The 18899-nt window shown below is 37.1% G+C and overlaps 1 protein-coding gene across 1 annotated transcript in view; it reads left to right on the top strand.

The window, feature by feature from the left end:
* VPS13C (vacuolar protein sorting 13 homolog C) overlaps positions 1-18899 on the top strand; it is an 88363-nt gene that overhangs the window by 43230 nt on the left and 26234 nt on the right. Inside the window, exons 39-60 of the mRNA XM_065688086.1 lie at positions 493-552; positions 1609-1774; positions 2625-2741; positions 3239-3342; positions 3758-3925; positions 4350-4654; positions 5041-5185; positions 6268-6424; positions 7116-7246; positions 7884-8053; positions 8735-8973; positions 10700-10929; positions 11076-11168; positions 11715-12080; positions 13241-13330; positions 13715-13870; positions 14698-14962; positions 15234-15394; positions 15919-16040; positions 16279-16573; positions 17892-18281; positions 18482-18586. Of these exons, the coding sequence (XP_065544158.1) occupies positions 493-552; positions 1609-1774; positions 2625-2741; positions 3239-3342; positions 3758-3925; positions 4350-4654; positions 5041-5185; positions 6268-6424; positions 7116-7246; positions 7884-8053; positions 8735-8973; positions 10700-10929; positions 11076-11168; positions 11715-12080; positions 13241-13330; positions 13715-13870; positions 14698-14962; positions 15234-15394; positions 15919-16040; positions 16279-16573; positions 17892-18281; positions 18482-18586 (4035 nt within the window). The remainder of the gene's footprint in view (positions 1-492; positions 553-1608; positions 1775-2624; positions 2742-3238; positions 3343-3757; positions 3926-4349; positions 4655-5040; positions 5186-6267; positions 6425-7115; positions 7247-7883; positions 8054-8734; positions 8974-10699; positions 10930-11075; positions 11169-11714; positions 12081-13240; positions 13331-13714; positions 13871-14697; positions 14963-15233; positions 15395-15918; positions 16041-16278; positions 16574-17891; positions 18282-18481; positions 18587-18899) is intronic.

Here is an 18899-nt window from a genome sequence, read left to right as displayed (position 1 = left end):
AGTGAAATTTAGGAGGTTGAGAGTGCCTTGGCTTATGTAAGTGATAGTTGGCTCTCTACAGATGGTAAGCAACTTCCAAAAACTGCACAAAAACTTGGGAAGCTGATAGGTTGTAGAACCAGTGGGCTACTAGTTTTCTTATCTATAATGGCAGAAACAAATGAATTCGTTCTGACAGAGTACTAAGCATCAATTGATCCAGTTTAAATACATCCTAGGTAAGAGAATATCTTGGAACTGGCCAGTTGAACTTTTACAACATGTATGTTATAAAATGTCACTGAGCATTTGCAAGTACCCTGTTCTGGTTGCACTGACCATGTGCTATATTTAGAGAACTTGTTTATGCATCACTTCCCTTTGCTTTCTTTTGCAATGGGAATAATCCTTATACCTGCGTGTGTGTGGCAAATTCAATTAATTCAGTTAATAAATTCAGTAAATTCAATAGAGACTGACTGTGTGCTTGGGCTCTCTCATTTCTTCTGTTAGGCAGATGCTGATGGACCAGAATTTGTTACTACTTATGGAAGCACCAAGCAAAACATCAATGTGAGTACTGGTTGTGTGTAATTTGCTTTAAGATTCTCAAATAGCAGCAGTTGTGTGAACTAGTTAGTTACTCACTTGTTTTCTTATTTAAGGGGAAAAAAAGCCCCAGGAAACAAACAAAAACCCAACCCAAACCCTATCTCCTAACTCTCTCATTATGAGAGCTTACTGCTTTTTATTTAACTACTTCAAAGAGGAATCCAGGAGGAAAAAAGGATGATGATGATAATGATGATTATTTTACAGAAGTATTCAATTGTATTAATTTTTTAAACTAGAAGCTTTACATTTTTAGCTAGTTAGAATTTATAAGGACATATTTCTAACTGAGACTTGTAGGATATGTTTTATTTCTAGAGTAATACACTTGATACTGTGTGGAAAGAGGGCTTTGTGTTCCAGAGCTTGAAAGTTTCTAACAGTGAAATTGTGATGTGCGGTGGGAGGTCAAACAAGCATTTTCAGGTCATTTTGCTTTTAAACTGTTTCTTTTAAAGTAGTAGTGGTGGATGAAGTTCACTTCTTAACAGCCATATGTGGAGTTTGAAGTGGCTGAACAACTTCAGAGTCAAGAGAGTGACATCCTTAATGTTACCAGTAAAACCAGCATTTACCAAGAATTGCTTTGAGCCAGAAGTCAGCTAGCAGATGTTAGATTTCACTAAGTAGTACTGGCTGGAGTAGTTGATACTCACATAATTTCTGTTCTGATTGCAGATTTTGAGTCTTGTTTCATTCTGTCATACATACTAAAATATCTCTACATGTGGTTGGTTCTGGAGATGTCAACCAAAGTGCTCAGTAGTCCACAATGAAATGCAGCAGAACTAAGCTTACTGAAAAAAGCATAACCACACAGAGCATCCATTTTTAGATTGACACAGTTCCTTTATAGCTATATTAAGCTTCTATTCCATAGCTCCCTCATCTGTTCTGGAGCTTGTGTAGTGTTAACTTGGAGGAAATAGAAGCTTAATTCTGTGACAGTAAATCTGAGTTGTTATGCAATAGACTACTACTAAATAACAGTGTCACTCTGTCTTGCCCTCATTTTAGGTCATCTTTTCATGTTTGGATATAGTACTTCACACAGAGGCTTTGCTTTCCATCATGAGTTTTCTCACGTTCAGTATTCCATCAGGTGGTCTTCCCAGTACTGATAAAACATCATACCACAAGCCTCAAATAAAAGAACAAGAAAAAGGAAGTACAGTTAAACCAGGTAATGTGACGTTAGAAAGGCCATGCTTTTGTTGCTTAACAGCATCTAGCCTGTGGTTTCAGGATACCGGTTTGGGTGGTTGCAGTACAGTTTGAGAAAATAATCTCATAAAAAAAAAAAAAAAGGCACCAGATTGTTTTTTGGTTTTTTTTGATTTTTTTTTTCTGTTGCTTTTTTTTCAGATTCTCCTTACTTAATCTAACATTCCTAGGTAGTGGTGTGACTTTATTATAGAAGTTGAATAAATGATATTACAGTGACCAGTACTAAAGGCTTTCCAAAGCCTCAGTGTCACAACCATGTTGCTTTCCAATTGAAAAAGGCTCTAAAGAGTGCTTCCGTAGCTGAAAATAAACATTCTTAAGCCTACGGGAAGCAAAGAGAAGTTCTGAACTCAAGGCTGTTGTGCTTCTTTTAACGATTGGTACTGTAACCTTGAAATAGTGTGAGGTTTTTGTATGGAATCTACTTCAGAATGTTTTCTCAGGTCCTGTGTGATTGATTCTTATGTTTGTAGCATTGTTTGGGAAATTCAGAGAACATTCCTCATGTGCAATAGTGTTTGAAATAATGAAATGCACACTGTATTCTGCATACTGTTGCATGAAAACTAGGTATAAAAAAGGAGCAAAAAACATCATCTTGATTGCTCTTTGCCTGGGTTAGTTGGTGACTATTGTTGTGCCAGAAGAAAACTGTGTTCGTAGAAGAATTGTGTCATGTATTAACTGAAAAATAGAGTAATTTTTAGGGAATAACTCCAGGTTGCTTTTGGAATAGCTTATGTATGTACAAAACAAATAATCTGTTCTTCTGAACTTCTTACATGACTTTTGTGTTTCCTATCCAGTGTCTGGTAATACAGCCCATGATGATATCTGTGAACTAAAACTCACTGCAAAGCTAAATGCATTCAGTATTACAGTGTGTGATCAGACTTGTAGCATTGCAGACATTAGAATACAAGGTAAGTTTGTTTGGCTGTAGCAAATGTTACATTGTTCCACTCCATTCATTTACTTCTGAAAGGTTAGCATGAGTGTTTCGTAGATGTGTTTAGTATATGTTTGAATGTATTGTCATTGTATGATATGATTGCAATTAAGTATTTTAATAAACAAAAATCCTGCAAGGGAAGAAAATATTTTGTGGAAAAAGAAGACAATTTCAAGTGGAGTAAACTCAAAAGAAATTAAGGCACTATGTAATAACACAAGCTTCCATTTTTCGCTAGCTAGATACTAGATGCTGTTGGGAATTCTTACTCCACTCTTAGAGTCGATTTATGCTGGCAAATTTATCATGTGTAATAAGGTTAGCATTGGTTGTTACATAGTAGAATGCTGGTTTCTAAGCTGTTCTTGTTCTTCATAGTCAGTAATAAATAATGCTTCTATTTTAAAAAGCTGGTGACTTTACAAATGCACTTCAACAAATTATCTTCTTCCTTTTGTCTCAAATCAGGAATGGATGCATCTGTAGTAATGAAACCTAAAAAGATTAAGGTGTTCTCCAGACTTGAGGACATAGTAATTACTAATGTTGATCCAAAAACAATCCATAAAAAGGTAATGTGATGTGCGGACTTTAAACAAAATTAGCTAGTTCTTTGTTTAATGACAGCTCTGTAGGTGGTTTGTGGTGTTGTATAATACTAAGTACTATGTAATGTACCAAATGTTAAGCAAAGTTTCATTGGTAATTCCCTTTATCTCAGGGTAGCAAAACATGTTTCCATTCTTCTTTCTAACCATGTTTGTATTTGTGTGTTTAATTGTGTAGGATGGGTTAAATATAAAATGGGCTACAGAAAACCAAGTGCAAAGAGACAAACCTTTTGTGCCTAACATATGTATGTCCAAGTATTGTTCATAAATTGCAATTAATCTTTGTGTAGAAACATTTCTTGTCTGATAACCTAAGCAGTAATTCTATCACAGATTACTGTCTGCCAGCAGTAACTATACACACTTAATCTTCTAGGCTGTCTCCATAATGGGAGATGAAGTGTTTAGATTTCACATATCACTTTATCCAGATGCTACTGCCGGGGAAGCCTACAGTGATATGTCAAGGGTGGATGGTAAAATGTCTCTGAAAGTGGGCTGCATCCAAATAATTTACCTACATAAATTCTTTATGTCTCTCTTGGTAAGTCATTAGTTTCAGTTCTTTTCTTGACATCAGAAGTTTATTAAGAAAATAAAATGCAGTCAGCTCCTTGTAACCTGAGCTCTATACAAGCTTATAGAATTATTTTGCTGAAGAGGTGTCACTTAAGTTGCACTGCTTTATGCAAGAATGACAAATAAGGAAAAGGATGACAAAACAAACACTGAACTAAAGCTGTTAGCTTTACTAATATCTTAAAACCTAAATAAGCAAGCCATGTCTTAGCTTGTGCATTATTTTAACCTTTTTCTGGTTTGAAACTTGCCTGGTTGAACAGGAAGGTTCATATTTCTGCCAGAGGTATATTACTTCTCTTAAGTTTATGTTTTGCCTGGGTCTTGCCTTTTTTTCAGGGCTTATTTCCTCTCACAGAACTCTTACTTTTTTCACTACCTACCAACAGAACTTCTTAAACAATTTCCAAATGGCACAAGAAGCCCTAACTGCAGTCACTGTCCAGGCGGCAGAAATGGCTGCTTCCAGCATGAAAGACTTTGCTAAAAAAAGCTTCCGCCTCTTAATGGATGTCAACCTGAAAGCTCCAGTTATAGTTGTTCCTGAATCCTCAACTTCATCTAATGCTTTGGTAGCTGATCTTGGCTTAATCAGAGTTCAGAATGAATTCAAGCTGGTGTCTTCAGATGAATCTTCGCTTCCTCCAGTCATTGACAACATGGATGTGCAGCTAACTCATTTGAAGTTATCAAGGTATACCCAGGCTTTTCTTCTGAGTAGAAAAGTGTTTGTATGGAGAACAGGCTCATGTTCTATGTGCAGAATTGTTCTATTATTTAAAGATGATAGGTGATAAAAAGATATTAAACCCAAACACCTATCTTGCTCACCCCACAACTAAGTTTAGGAGTGCTTTTAGATAATGGCATATATCCACAGTGTCTAAAGCTTCATGGGAAGAAAGGAATAATAGGGCAGTAATTGAGTTCATCTTAAGTGAATACCTGGACATAAGTGCATGTAAGCGCACATTATTATTAATTATGAAATTAAGTGTACCCATAATCCTGCTAGATCAGTATATTTGGGATTCTGTAGCTACTAAACTTTTCCTCTGCTGCTTCCACTGTCTTTTGTAGGTGCATTATATCCACAGATTCTCAACCAGATTCTGAAATTCTGCATCCTGTGAGTTTGACTTTACTGGTCCAGAGAAATTTAGCAGCAACTTGGTATCATGAAGCACCACCAATTGGTATCAAAGGAGACTTGAAACCAATGCAGGTAATACCATGGCAAAGCAGAGATGTATCAGAAGTTACGTGTATTCTCAGAATAGTATTTAGCCTAGTGAAGGAGCTTGTGAACTAGTTGCAATTTGTAATTATTACAGCGTTAAAAGACTTCCAGCTTGACTGTCTAATTTCTAGATCTGTTAGAGTTTTGATACTGTATGATGAATAGTTTTGGTGTAGCAGCGAGTATTTCATACAAATGGAATAAAACCTATTGTAATTTTTCTGAGGGTCTGTTGGAGCTATCCTTTGACTCAACAGTCAGTAAATTCCTTGTGGCCATCTGTTGAGTTAGCATTTAAAATCTAGATTTCAGATTTTGAGTTGTTTTATCTGTAATGTTCAGGTTATTTGAGTGTTTAGATTTATTAGAAATGAGAAGGGTAGATGTGGAACTTTAATATACAACAGGTAAAAATTAGGGTTGATATGCTTGCGGAGGGAGGGTTTTACTTTTTCTCTACATTAACCATACAGAGTAAGTGGGTAAAAATGGGGGGCTTTTACTTGTTCATGAGTCCTAATTCATTGCTGTGTGTGTGTTGTGGCCGAACGTGGCACTGTGAAAACGTAGAAAAAATATTTGAACATTGTAATATGGGTTTAGTGACTGCATCTTGTGACTTCATACTGCTTATTTTTTTTCATGCTTATAATTGGATTCAGATCCATTAACTCTTTAAAAGCCTACTGAATAACAGTTTATTTAGCATATACAATATAAATCTTGACATTAATGTTATCTGGTAATGTTTCTGGATTGCTTAATTGTTAAGAAGTGCTTGTGATTCTCAATTACTCATATTTTTAGCAGGCAAAAAGCTTTTGCAAGACTGGAAAGTGTTTCTCATGTGGAGTGTTAGTGCTTGTTGTAACTTCTGTTCCTAACAAGTAACAAATGGTATTTTAGGAAAAATGGGCAAATTATTTAGGGTTATTTGGCCAGGATCATTTTGACTAGACAGCTTGTGTATGGTGGAAGCAGCATGTTGTTTCTTCTCAACATTTGTGTACTGTGTTGAAAAGAAATACTGTCACTAGAAATGAAATTGTGGGTTTATCACTTTACAGATTGCGCTTAGTGAAGAGGATCTAACTGTTGTCATGAAAATTTTACTTGAAAACCTTGGAGGAGCTTCTTCCCAGTCAAATACTGTGCAAGAAAACATTGAAGATACACAAATACTTAAAAAAGGGAAAGTTCCAAGTGAATCAGATTTCTGTGAAGGTATGTTTGTAGCTTTTGTAGTGTGTTTTTTGTGATTCATCTTTTTTAATATGATAGTTCTGCAGTATAGCAATGACTCTTGTAAGTTGCATGTGGTTTGAAAAAGAAAGCCAAACCAATTATGTTTATGCACAGTTATAACAATTGAGGATGTTATTAGTATTCGAATAGTATCTTAATATAAGCACCTTATATCTCTTGATGAAATACTGTTAACCCTTTGTAAAAACCTTTTTATTTGTGTCCAAAACTTAACATTCTCAATGTAAAAAAACTACTGTTCAATCAATACTTGGTTTACTACAGTATGAGAAAAAACTGGAAGGAAGAGTAGTGCAAACTCCTCGAGCAGTACTTTCTGTAGTTGTTAATTAAAGCGAATCAAGAACTGCAGTAAATTAATGACAGTTTTCTTTCAAGGTTCTTAAGCCCCTCTGTGGTGGGTAACTTTACATGCATTGAATAGAACAAAGTGATGTTGAGTAAATGAAAGTGTGGCATGTTCTGAATAATCTCACAGATTTGGGGCTTTTCCTCCCTTTGTGACTTTCTGGTCTTAATTAAAAAAGAAACAAAACAACAACAACAAAGCCCAAATGAAGAAAAAGCAACAAACAAGGAAAACCTCCAAAAAACCACCTCAAACTTGCTGTTCTAATGAAATGTAAAGCTGTTTTCTTTCCACTGACAGGTCCTCTTCTTGCATCCGGACAAAAAAGTGTTTCTGCAGTTCAGTCTTCTGTGGAATGTTACACAACACTTACATTTGACTTCAATTTTGAGTCACTTTCAGTAACTCTCTACAACAGTGATATGAATCAGGTTTGTGACTAAGCTTCTATCCTGTAAGTGGGGTGGGGAGCTTTGGCTTCTTCTGTGGACGGATCTCAGGATAGTAAACCAGAGTTCCGTTGGTTGTGTTGGCTTTGGAATGCCTGCTTTATGGATCTTATGCAGTTTCTCCTGGCATTTTGAGGTTTTATGGGCAGAGAATGTGCTTAATTTGAAGGATGTAAGTGCATTTTTAAAAATCCCACTGAATAAAGGCAATAAACCAACCTAGAAAAACCACTCAGCATTTGATTTGGTCATTCCAGTTATCAAAAAATAAAAAAGGTCCAAGGTGTACATGGGCCAGGCTTCTCTTCTGCATATCTCTGACTGTGAGCAATAGTGAGAAACTTTCCTGTGTTGAAAAGAGTAGAGAAAGATGTGCAATGTTGTCTTATTTTTATGACTTCATATGCTTTGTCCTGATGGGAAGGTGCTTGCTTTTTGAGTCTTTGGTACTACCTGCCAACTTGTATTTTCTTACTGAGGTACTTTAATTTATAAGAATGGAGGGCTGAAGGCACCAACAAATTAAATCAGATCCTTAAATTCATGTGGCTAGCAGCAACTGAAGCATGGTTATTACTTTGTACTGTAATAACTAGTCCTACTGTTTCTCATTATGTAGAAGTCTCTGCTTTCACTGCATAGTGACAAATTACGCCTTGGTGAACTTCGACTGCATCTCATGGCATCATCAGGAAAGATGTTTTCGGATGGGTCAATGGATATTAATGTTAAACTCAAGGCATGTACCCTGGATGATCTCAGAGAAGGAATTCAGAATGTGACTGCAAGGTAAGTTGGAGTGCACACAAAATGAAAATACTTCATGCAGTTTGTTAGGAAGACTGTTTCCTTGTTCTGTCATTTGCTTCACGTGGGATAGTTGAAACTTCAGTTTAGACTGTTTAGTGGAATAGGGCTGTCAGTTGTTGAATGTCATACTGTGCACTAAAGCAGTGAATGTAGCAATGAAGAAAAACATTGGGGATAAAATGATTCTATGGATGATGTCATTTTAATAACATTGAGAAAGTTTCTTCTTTTATACATTGAAATCAGATAATCCAGAATAAAGAAATGTCTGGGAGGATTGAATCATAGTACGGTTTTGGTTGGAAGGGACCTTAAAGATGATCTAGTTCCAACACCCTGCATGGAAATACTGCAGTAAACTGTGTAGAACAGCTGAGTAGAGAGCAACCAGCCTCCGCTAGAGATAACTATGCACTGAAACTTCAGTCTGATTGGTACATGCCACATATGTAGGTTAAAAACTGTAGCACACAGATTTTAAATTGAAATTACTGTGGAACTCTGTACCATCTTATTTCTGGAGGAAGCATAGATTGCTTATTGTACTTCTTATTTACAAATGGCATGAAGAGAAAAAAATTGTACTACTTACACATCCTTGTTTTTCTAGATCTGTGTGTTCTGCTGTTTGAAATATTTCTCATTAAACTTGTTTTCTAGAATGATAGACAAGAAAGATGACACAAGTGACACATCTATGATAGATATAAACTACAAGCAGGATAAAAATGGAACTGAAGTCGTTGCTGTCCTTGACAAGCTGTACATATGTGCCAGTATGGAGTTTTTGTTGACAGTAGCAGATTTTTTCATTAACTCAATGCCAGCATCCTCAACTGAAAGATCTGCACAGTTGCAATTAAAGCATGTTGCTCCTGGGAAATCCAAGCCGGAAACAGGTCTGTAAAACTGATTTCCACCTCCCACCATAACTCCCCTCCTTTACAGACTTCATCCTGAAAATAAATCATCCTTTAGTATTTATAATGCAATCTTGCTGTCAGACTCAAGAAGTTTATTCTTCCCAATGTGCAAATTGGCCACTTACACCATTGTTTTAAGCAGTAGTAGTTGTAAGACTGTTTAGTAGAGTTGTGTTCTTCAGCAGAGCTAAATATATAAAAATCACTCATGCTAAATAGGATTTATTTCTTTCCTTTGAAATGTAGTATTGCTAAGGAAGCATCTTTAGGATAAAAAGTGCCCTGTATAGAGTAGTTAAGGATTTAAAAAGAACAACTTACTCATGGGACTACACAACAGTGTTACTGGCTTTGCTTTTCCTTTAGTGCACCAAGCCTCAACTTGACACCTATTCCATTGAATAGATGTAATAATCTGATAATGCCAGCAAGTATTAGATGTGAGTAACCCTTACAGTGGGTCCTAGTGTGCAGGAGGGTCACACACTACCATAATGTGGTGGCAGAAATGATGGATGGGGTAAAAGAAAACTGGTGTGAATAGTGGTTCTGCACTTTGTCCTTCTCTAATTACAAACAGTGCTGCCTCTGCAGCTTCCTGTCATTATCTCAAACCTTCGTGCCCCACGTTGGGCGCTAAAAAGAACCGTCGTGGTTTAAGTGCAGTCAGTAACCCACACAGCCCAGTCACTCAGTCCCCCCGCTTTCTTCCCCCCCAACCCCGCTCCCAGAGGGATGGGGAGGACAATCAAAAGAATGTAATTCCCACGGGTTGAGACAAGAACAGCCCAGTAACTAAGGTATAACACAAACCCACTACTGCCGCCACCAGTAATAACAATGATAAGGGAAATAACAAGGGAAGAGAATACGATACCACTTGCTGACCGATACCCAGCCCAACCGAGCAGTGACCTAGCCTTTCTGGGAAACTCTGTTACATCCTGGGCATGACGTGCTGTGGTACGGAATACCTCTTTGGCTAGTTTGGGTCAGGTGTCCTGTCTCTGCTTCCTCCCAGCTTCCCATCCTCCCTGGCAGAGCATGAGACTCAGGAAGTCCATGGTCAGACTAAACATTTGAGCAGTAACTAAAAACATCGGTGTTATCAGCGCTGTTCCCAGGCTGAAAGTCAAAAACACAGCACTGCACCAGCTACTAAGAAGGAGAAAAAATGACTGCTACTGCTGAACCCAGGACACTGAGAACCAAAGTGACTTGAATCCATCACTAGGTTATAGTGTCTTGCTTTTAACTTAGATAAATATGTTAAGATTCTCCCCTTCTGTTTGGAGACTGAATGTTCAGACAAGAAATTGTATATTGCTGATTTGGATTCAATTAGTAAATCTACACTCTGAAGAAGTTAGTTACTTTAGGGTTTGAGCCCCAAGATAACTATTTCTAACTTGCTTTTGTAGTGCCAGTGCTTAGATTGACTACAGTGTATAGAGCTAATACTGGTTTTTTATAATGTTGAAAGAAAGACCTTTTTCCAAACAAAACTTGTGACCTGTTCGCTGCTCATTTCTGAACATCGTGTCCTATTCAGTTTCAGCAATGTATTCGTGTAAAAATGGAAACAATAATTTTTAAATTTGTACCTCTAAATTATGTAGCAACTTTTACTCATGGTTCAGGTATTATGTGCATAATAATGCTTTCAAACATCTTGTATTCAATGGGGTTTTTTACTTCACAGAAATATCTACACGGCCAAATATGACAGTAAAAGCTGTGATCCTAGATCCAGAAATTGTATTTGTTGCTAATTTGACCAATGCTGATGCCCCTGCCTTAAAAGTTTCCTTCCAATGTGATTTTTCTCTGACATCTGGAAAGCTTGCACAAAGGATGACTGCTCAAGTGAAGGGCTTCAAAGTGTTGGCCTGTGCTTTTCTCAAACCAAAACAAGACAATAGCATTACTACGGTAAGAAAGAATGTTGTTACTCTGAAATGTGGTATTTTATGGAAGCAGCATCCCTTTGTTCTATTATGGGAATAAAAAGTACAAGAACATTAGGAAAGCTTAGATTCCAGGAGTTATATTAATAATCAAATTAATTTTTCTCTCAGGTGTTACGGCCATGTTCTTTGGTCATGGAAAATATGATGCATGCCTCAGGGATGCAAACTGTGGTAGTAACAATAGAAGAACTTACTATAAAGGTAAGATGATTGAAACTGTCGTTGGAGGAATGGGTGTTTCTCAAGCTGTAGCTTTTTTTTTTTTTTTTAACTTTACATATTGCTCTTTAAAATTTCCATTTTCCCTATGAGTTTAACGCCAGAATTAGCCATTTATCCTTTTTAATGCTGCTCTGGGTTATAAACCAATCATTACATGTTCCTTGTTTTGACAAGTTCTTGCCAAAAAAAAAGAACTAATCTAAAAACTTCAGATACTGAGCTTCCTGCTACCAGTTTCTTTCAAATTTATTAAACAAACCTTTCCCACTGCTGCCTCCACCACTGCTTTTCTCTTCAGAGAGACTTGTAAGCAGAAGTATGCATACGAGTACATATACAGTTAAGGCTGTTAACGTGATTTCCATGATTAAGTTGCATCTCTTATAAGGGTCTTTAGTGCTTCCTACCTGTATAAAGAGCCTGAGAGATACTTGCAGTTTCCATTGATGGTATCTTTTGTATGCTAATCAGTTATAAAATGTTTTGAGCTGTGAGGGATTTTTTGTTTGTTTTTTTTTGTTCAAGATCTCACCAATAATTCTGAACACTGTAATGACCATTATGGCTGCCATAAAACCCAAACCAGCAGAGGAGGATTCTAGAGGAGTTACTGAAGTTCCTGAGAACCTGTGGCAAGTGAAGCCTATAGACGAGTGCAATGCTTGGTTTCTTGGTGTTGATGTAGCCATGGAAGCAACGGAAGCTTTTACAGACCGTGAACATATTTCGAAACAGGAGAAATTTGACATCGTAGTGAAATCTGTTCAGATTACCTTGGAATGTGGCCTGGGTCATCGTACTGTCCCTTTGTTGTTAGTTGAATCTGTGTTTTCAGGTGTCCTTAAAAACTGGTCCTCAATGATGGCAGTCACTGCTGATATGTCACTGGAGGTATGTAGAATCAACTTGTTAGCAGTTTAAAACACTTCTGCATGTTTCATAACGTTCAACTAACTGTTCAGTACACTTTCTATGTGCTAAATTGATAATAGGTTTAAGTTGTAATGCTCTTTGGAGTTGGTTAGTAGTCAGACAAGAATGACTAAGCATACTGTAGTTTTTAGAGAATCTTTGCAATCAGTGGCAGATTTTAATGGCAGTTGCTACTGTGAGATAGCCTAGTCTTCCCTTTTTATCTATTGTATTTGCATGTTAACTTATTGCTGTAAGAACAATGAACTTGGCTTAGTTGACTATTCCCATTTATCTCTTATTGACCACTCTTTTGTTTCTGTAGCATTATGTGTACTGGTAAGATAGAATTTACACTCTATTCTCAAAATCTTCTCGGCAGCTTCGATTGTAATCACACCTTACTTGTTTTGCCAGCTATTGAAACTCTTGTCTCCAAGATATGATAATCTGAAGATGATATAAATCTCTTACAGAGGGAGGCAGCATGTTAAAATTTCATACATCCAGATGTGCAGCTGCTCTGTGTGATAAATTAACTAAATCTGGTATTTTGTCAGTTTATGGAATGTGCCTCATACTCCATTTTATACTGGATATACCAGTAGCCTTCTTTCGCTGCTAGATGTGCCTGTCATAAGAAGCTGTGGAAAGTGTATGCCTAATCACATACAACTGGGGGAAGTCACTCTGCCTCCAGACGGAGGTATAGGCTATGAATTAGATGAACTGTTCCAGTGGACCAGGTTCAGACTAAAGGTTTCTCAGGCTAATTGTTATGTCATAGTATGATAAACTACTTGCAGTGCTGAGATTTCCGATAGCAAAATCATTCTCTCAAACAGTGTAGGAGAGGATAGAGACTTGATTGTATAAATTGGAGGTGTTACCATGCTGTCTGGTTGCTCTAAAAGCAAGCCAGGTTGTCAGTTCTTCAAAAATGATGTCACTTATGCAATATGTATCATACATTACATATTTGTGTATTAATTTTTGAAGCTATTAAAAGTTAATGCTAGACCTCCAAAATGTGAAATGAACATGGACTGTTTTCTTAGCAATATATTTTTTTTTATACTTTTAGTGGAAAGAACTTGGTCCTTTATTTTTAGATGTCTTATTTAATTCTGTTTCTTTAGATACATTATTACAATGAAACCTATGCAGTGTGGGAGCCGCTTATTGAACAAATTGAAGGAGGAAAGAAGCAATGGAGTTTAAAGCTGGAAGTATGTAAACAGACTTGAAACTTTGTGAAGAAGCTGTAACAGTTCTTAATAAGAAAGCTCTATGTGGCAGAACATGAACCTCTTGATTGCTGTTGCTTTGAGAGCCAGGCTATTTTACATTATAAAAAATCAGTTTTTAGACATCCTAAGGTTTTTCTGAAGAAAGTTAATGCATGGGCAAAATGTTGTGTGTTATCACATACACAGAGAAGAAAGCAAGTGGTGTATGATTTCTGTTTGTGTAAGGTGTTAGAGATGCTCATGGGAAAGTAGGTTTTCTTTTGCTTGGTGAAATTGTCAAGTGTAGCTCCATTTATTTTTTTGTCTTAACAGAGGAAAAGTAATGTATGTGTTCATAATTGCCTAATGCAATTTTTATTTTAGATGAAGACTAACCCTGTCCAGGAGAGGAGTTTGATGCCCGGAGATGACTTCATTGTTCTTCCTGAGCCACAAACTGCAGTTAACATATCTTCAAAGGATACAATGAATATAACAATATCCAAATGTTGTCTTGCTGTGTTCAGTAATTTAGCCAAGGTAGTCCCAGCAGGCAGAAGGTGTCAAATTATGTGTTTCTGTAGGAAGTTTTTTTTTTTTTTCACTCCGATTAGTCCTTTAGGGTTAACAGAAAGGTGATGCTAGCTTTTGAAATAAGTTTCTGTGTTAGAAGTTTACTTCCCTTCCATCTTTTCTCCTTAATAGAATACTAAAGTATTCATTTCCGTATTTGCCTTCAAATCATAGAAGTAGAATGTTTAGTGTGTTAATATTTTTTTCCTATTTTTCACGTGATATGTGTGTGCTTATGAATGTCCTATGCTCCTCTTCTTCCCCCCTTTTTTTAGGGGGAGGGGAAAAATTTTGGTTACTAAAGCAGGTTATTTTTACTGAATGTGAGTTATTGCTATTTGGTTCTGGGTTCTAAATGAGTAACAGTTCTCGAAGTTAGTACTTGCTTACACTGTAAGTCTCTATTGGCAGTCAGTCTCCATGGCTTCTGTGTAATCAAACTGATGCTTGTAAGCATAAGTTGTGGTTGAATATGAAGTATGTATGTGGTGAATGTACTTGGGACTTACGTGTTCCAGATCTGTTCTTTCTCTTAATACCCAACAACTTAAAGCAAATTCCCTATGAGGAGTGTGAATGCTTGTTGTAGCATCAACATGTGCTGCAAATCACAGAACAGTAATGATATTTTTGGGAAGTAAGCTTCTCTTCCCTGAAATACTGCTATCCAAAGCATAGGTATTAATATATATGTTATTTTTTTTCTTTAAAATGGTAATGGTCTTTAAAAGCCTTTATATATATTTTGATGTGGATATTTATGTACAACGCCTTATGTATGTTGTTAATTACAGGCATTTTCAGAAGGGACAGCATCCACGTTTGACTATTCCTTTAAAGACACAGCACCTTTTGTAGTGAAAAATGCCCTAGGTGTTTCTCTCAAAGTGCTTCCCAGCTCAAGTATACGGATAGTTGGTGCAGCTGGAAAAGAAACCATGAATGATATCGAAATTGGTCAGAACATGGAACTGGAATACTCTGGTTTTGAAGTGCCCCAACAAGGAAAGTTGTCCGCATTACACCGACAAGAAAGCTCTGTCTTCTCCTTGACTTTAGGTATTATGCTAGGGAACACTGTGTGTTTTGACATGTTAAGAATGGGAAGATGGGGGAGACAATGTGCTCAAATTCCATGTTACCAGAATTCAGAAGTACTGCAGACGTGCAGAAGTAGTGCTCAGATCCAATTTCAAGGTACTTTTGCCAGAAAGTGCTTTGATCTTGGTTGTTGCTGAGTTTAGAGAAGATGAAGTTTGTTCAACTGGTAAATGGTAATGTGATGTGTTTTGCCTAATTAATAAGGCTTTTGTATATTTTTATGGTTTAGGACTTCACGGATATAAAGAAGGGGTAAACATTCCCATAGCCAAACCAGGTCGAAGACTGTACAACGTCAGAAACGTTCTTGTTAATCATTCAGACTCAATCATTGTACAGATAGATGCTACAGAAGGAAATAAGGTTATTACTGTACGATCTCCTCTGCAGGTAAAAAAGCCAGCCGAAGAAACCAAAAGGCTGAAATCAGTGCCTCTCTCTCAGAGCAACTTTTTTTTTCCTCCTTAATGCTTTTTTTTTTTGATTGAAAAGTTACCTAAAGGCAAATTATTTAGAAGTGATTCACTCTGTTTGTTACAAGATTTTTGATCTATATTCTGTTTTTGTGTGTCTTCCTGATAAATGAAAAATTTGGTTTTTACGTTAAACTTTTGGCTTTGCAGTATCCTCAGCATTGAGGTGGGAATATGTGGTACTTACGTGACTTGACATTTTAAGCATGTCTTCAGTTACAATTAATTTCAATTTATTTAACTTTAAAGTAGCAGTTTTCTTATGTACTTGCATATCATTCTTCTTCAGAGTTGTATTTCTTACTAAGATGCACAGAAGTCTGTTTTCCAAAGGAGTTCGTTTAAATCTACAAATGTTTTTTTTTTCCTTGTTACTCATACTTTTGCCTTTAGAAATATGCACCATAGAAATGTAATTAGAATTATGCTTTTTGATCCTAGATTAAGAACCATTTCTCCATCCCATTTATGATCTATAAATTGGCTAGAGACTCCAAATCACTGGAGCCAATTGGCATATCCAAGCCAGAAGAGGAATTTCATGTTCCTTTACATTCATACAGGTACGTTTTTTCTGTTCTGGAGGCCTAAGCTTTGTGAGACTGCACAAATACAGTGTGTGGAAGATTAAATTTGCACTTGGAACTCTTCTGGACTAGGCTAAAAAACCCCAAAATGCTACCTTTACTAGGGAATCAGTGTGCTGCAAAAGCCTTTCTGAATGGGTCCTAAAATGAATGAAGTTAGTTGTCAATGCAAAGCTATTGTGTACTATTACTCATTCTGTGCTTCTTCCCATAGGTGTCATCTATACATTCGACCAACAGGAATGTTTGAGGGTCAGTTTAAAGAGTCCACGACTTACATTGCCTGGAGGGAAGAGCTACATAGGAGCAATGAAGTAAAGTGCTTGTTACAGTGCCCAGCCACCGAGACCAACTTCTTGCCTCTAATCATCAGCTCAACTGCTGTGCCTGATGAACTAAACTTTATTTCTACTTATGGAGAGGAGTGGGATCCTGCCTACATTATCCACCTTCACCCTACACTGACTGTGAGGAATCTATTACCTTACTCCTTGAGATACTTACTTGAGGTAAGTTATTTCATGGTTTTATTTGTAAATCCTTTGTTTGATTTTAAGTAAGGCTATATCTACTTACAAGTGGAGGTGAATGTAGTGTGGAAGATACTGAATGTTGGGTTTTGCATTTTCTATTGTAAATGAGTCAGCTGATGGATTGATTCTGGGAGTTTTGGGGATTAGTTCCTTTCAATTTGCGTGTACCTGGCCAGTACTGTCTTCCTTCTTCAGTGTGACTTCTGTACTGGTTTGGGCTTTCTCCTTAACGTTTTCCTGAGATCCTGTTTGTGGTTTGCAAGATATCTTTTGTTTTCACAAGTAAAGGCATAAGAAAAAGCTTATGCTTTTCTTTGTACAAAACACAACTTCTCTCCGTTCTGGTACTGATTCTTTACTAAGGACTACTGTAAGGTCTCCCTTGCACAAATGGGAACATTTCTTTGTGGGATGCTGCACAAACTATATTTCCTTCTCTTCCAGTGTTTCCAGCATCTAGTATTTTTTAAGACAGCTGAGTGATTTTAGCTAACAGAAAAGGTGTGAGGATTTAGAACTATCATCTTAGTTTTTTCTGGTTTGTCCTACTCCTGTAGCTGGCTGTGGCATTTATTTAGATCTTTCTTTCACTTCTCTTCAACATCCCAGTGGCACTGTTTCCAGTTTTCATACCTTCACTGTGTACTTGAGCACTCAGAGTCACAGAATGGAGAACAGAGTGCCAGTGCCTTGACTGAGGAGCCAGAAACAGAGTAAAATCTCTGTGAAGTCACTGTACCCATAGATGAGTATGTGCTTATTGTCTTCACATCCCTTACCATTCAAAAACAGTAAAATACACTCTTTCTCAGTAAAAATTAGCAAAGCTGTTGTTGTGAGATGCTACTGCCTGAGGAAAGCTGTGCTATCAAACAGTATGGCACAGTTGCCAGCTTTCTGCCTTGGGTGTTAATGTGAAAAGTCTTGGCTGTACATCTGCAGCAGTATCCAATTCCATGTTGCGGCCAGTATTGTAAGTATATAAATAAGAACTCATTGCCAAAATCCACTGGAAATCACAGAGGAGAATGGGAGGCAACAGAGACAAGGGATTGGAACTAGTATGCCTTCCTGAAATCCAGAATTAAGCAGTCTTTACTGTCCTGCAAGAAAAGTGCAGTTGATCTCTAATTTTTCTTAGGATCAGGCTTAATGAAAGTGACTGGAAACTGGGACATGTGTTACCAGGGTATCCAGAATATGCATCCTGCAAGAAAAGAATAAAATGCTGTTTTTTGAATACCTAAATTTCATAGATTAAAAGCTTCTTCTGCCTCTTTTAATTTGGCTACAGGGAACAGCAGAAGCTCGTGAATTGATGGAAGGGAGTGCTGCAGATGTTTATCATTCCAGAATCAATGGAGAAATAATGGAGCTTGTGTTGATGAAATACCAAGGCCAAGACTGGAATGGGCATCTTAAAATCCGCAGTGGGATGCCTGAATTTTTTTCTGTGTGTTTCACATCCCATTCTGCAACAGTGATGACCGTGGATATTTACATACACACAAGGCGAATTGGAAGCCGTGTGATTTTGTCTGTGTTCAGTCCTTACTGGATAATCAACAAGACTTCCCGTGTTCTCCAGTATCGAGCTGAAGACACTCATGTGAAGCATCCAGCAGACTACAGAGATACTGTTTTGTTCTCCTTTAAAAAGAAAAATATTTTCAGTAAAAACAAGGTATGATTATTTTAGGTGTTGGTTGTGGTGGGTGGTGGTTTAAAATCCTGCTCTGAGGGGGGAAACACGCATTTGGCTTATGGGGATTTTTAGGTAGTATTTAAATCTGCAGACTTTTATTTGGCTGCTGCTTTCTTCTTCTTTGTCAATTAAAATTAATTTATTAAAATACTTTCCATATTGTTCTTTTTTGTGTGTAGATCCAGTTATGTATTTCAACTAGCACGTGGTCCAGCAGCTTTTCCCTTGATACTGTAGGAAGCTATGGATGCGTCAGATGTCCAGCTAGTAACATGGACTATCTGGTAAGATAGTTTTCTGTGTTTTGTGAAGCTCTCGTCGTGTACTTTTGGCTTGTCTTCTTTTTCTCCTTAAGGCCTTTGTTTCAGTACTTGTAGTGCTTTTAAATCATGATGGTATTTAACATCTAGGGTAATAAGTTTTATGCCCCAGCCATTCAGGTCTGCATGAGGTGACAAGTAGTTTCACCAATAGACATTCCAGTGTAATTCCTCAACATGTGGCCCCAAATATAGAGTATTAGACAGAGGAGAACTTGTGTAGTGGATGCGAGAGTTCATATCCAAGATTTGAAATTGTTTGCAAGTGGTTAGGTCT

This window comes from Lathamus discolor, chromosome 8, assembly GCF_037157495.1.
Source record: "Lathamus discolor isolate bLatDis1 chromosome 8, bLatDis1.hap1, whole genome shotgun sequence".
NCBI classification, from domain to species: domain Eukaryota; kingdom Metazoa; phylum Chordata; class Aves; order Psittaciformes; family Psittacidae; genus Lathamus; species Lathamus discolor.
The sequence above is the reverse complement of the archived record's forward strand: the minus strand, read 5'-3'. Positions and strand labels throughout refer to the sequence as shown.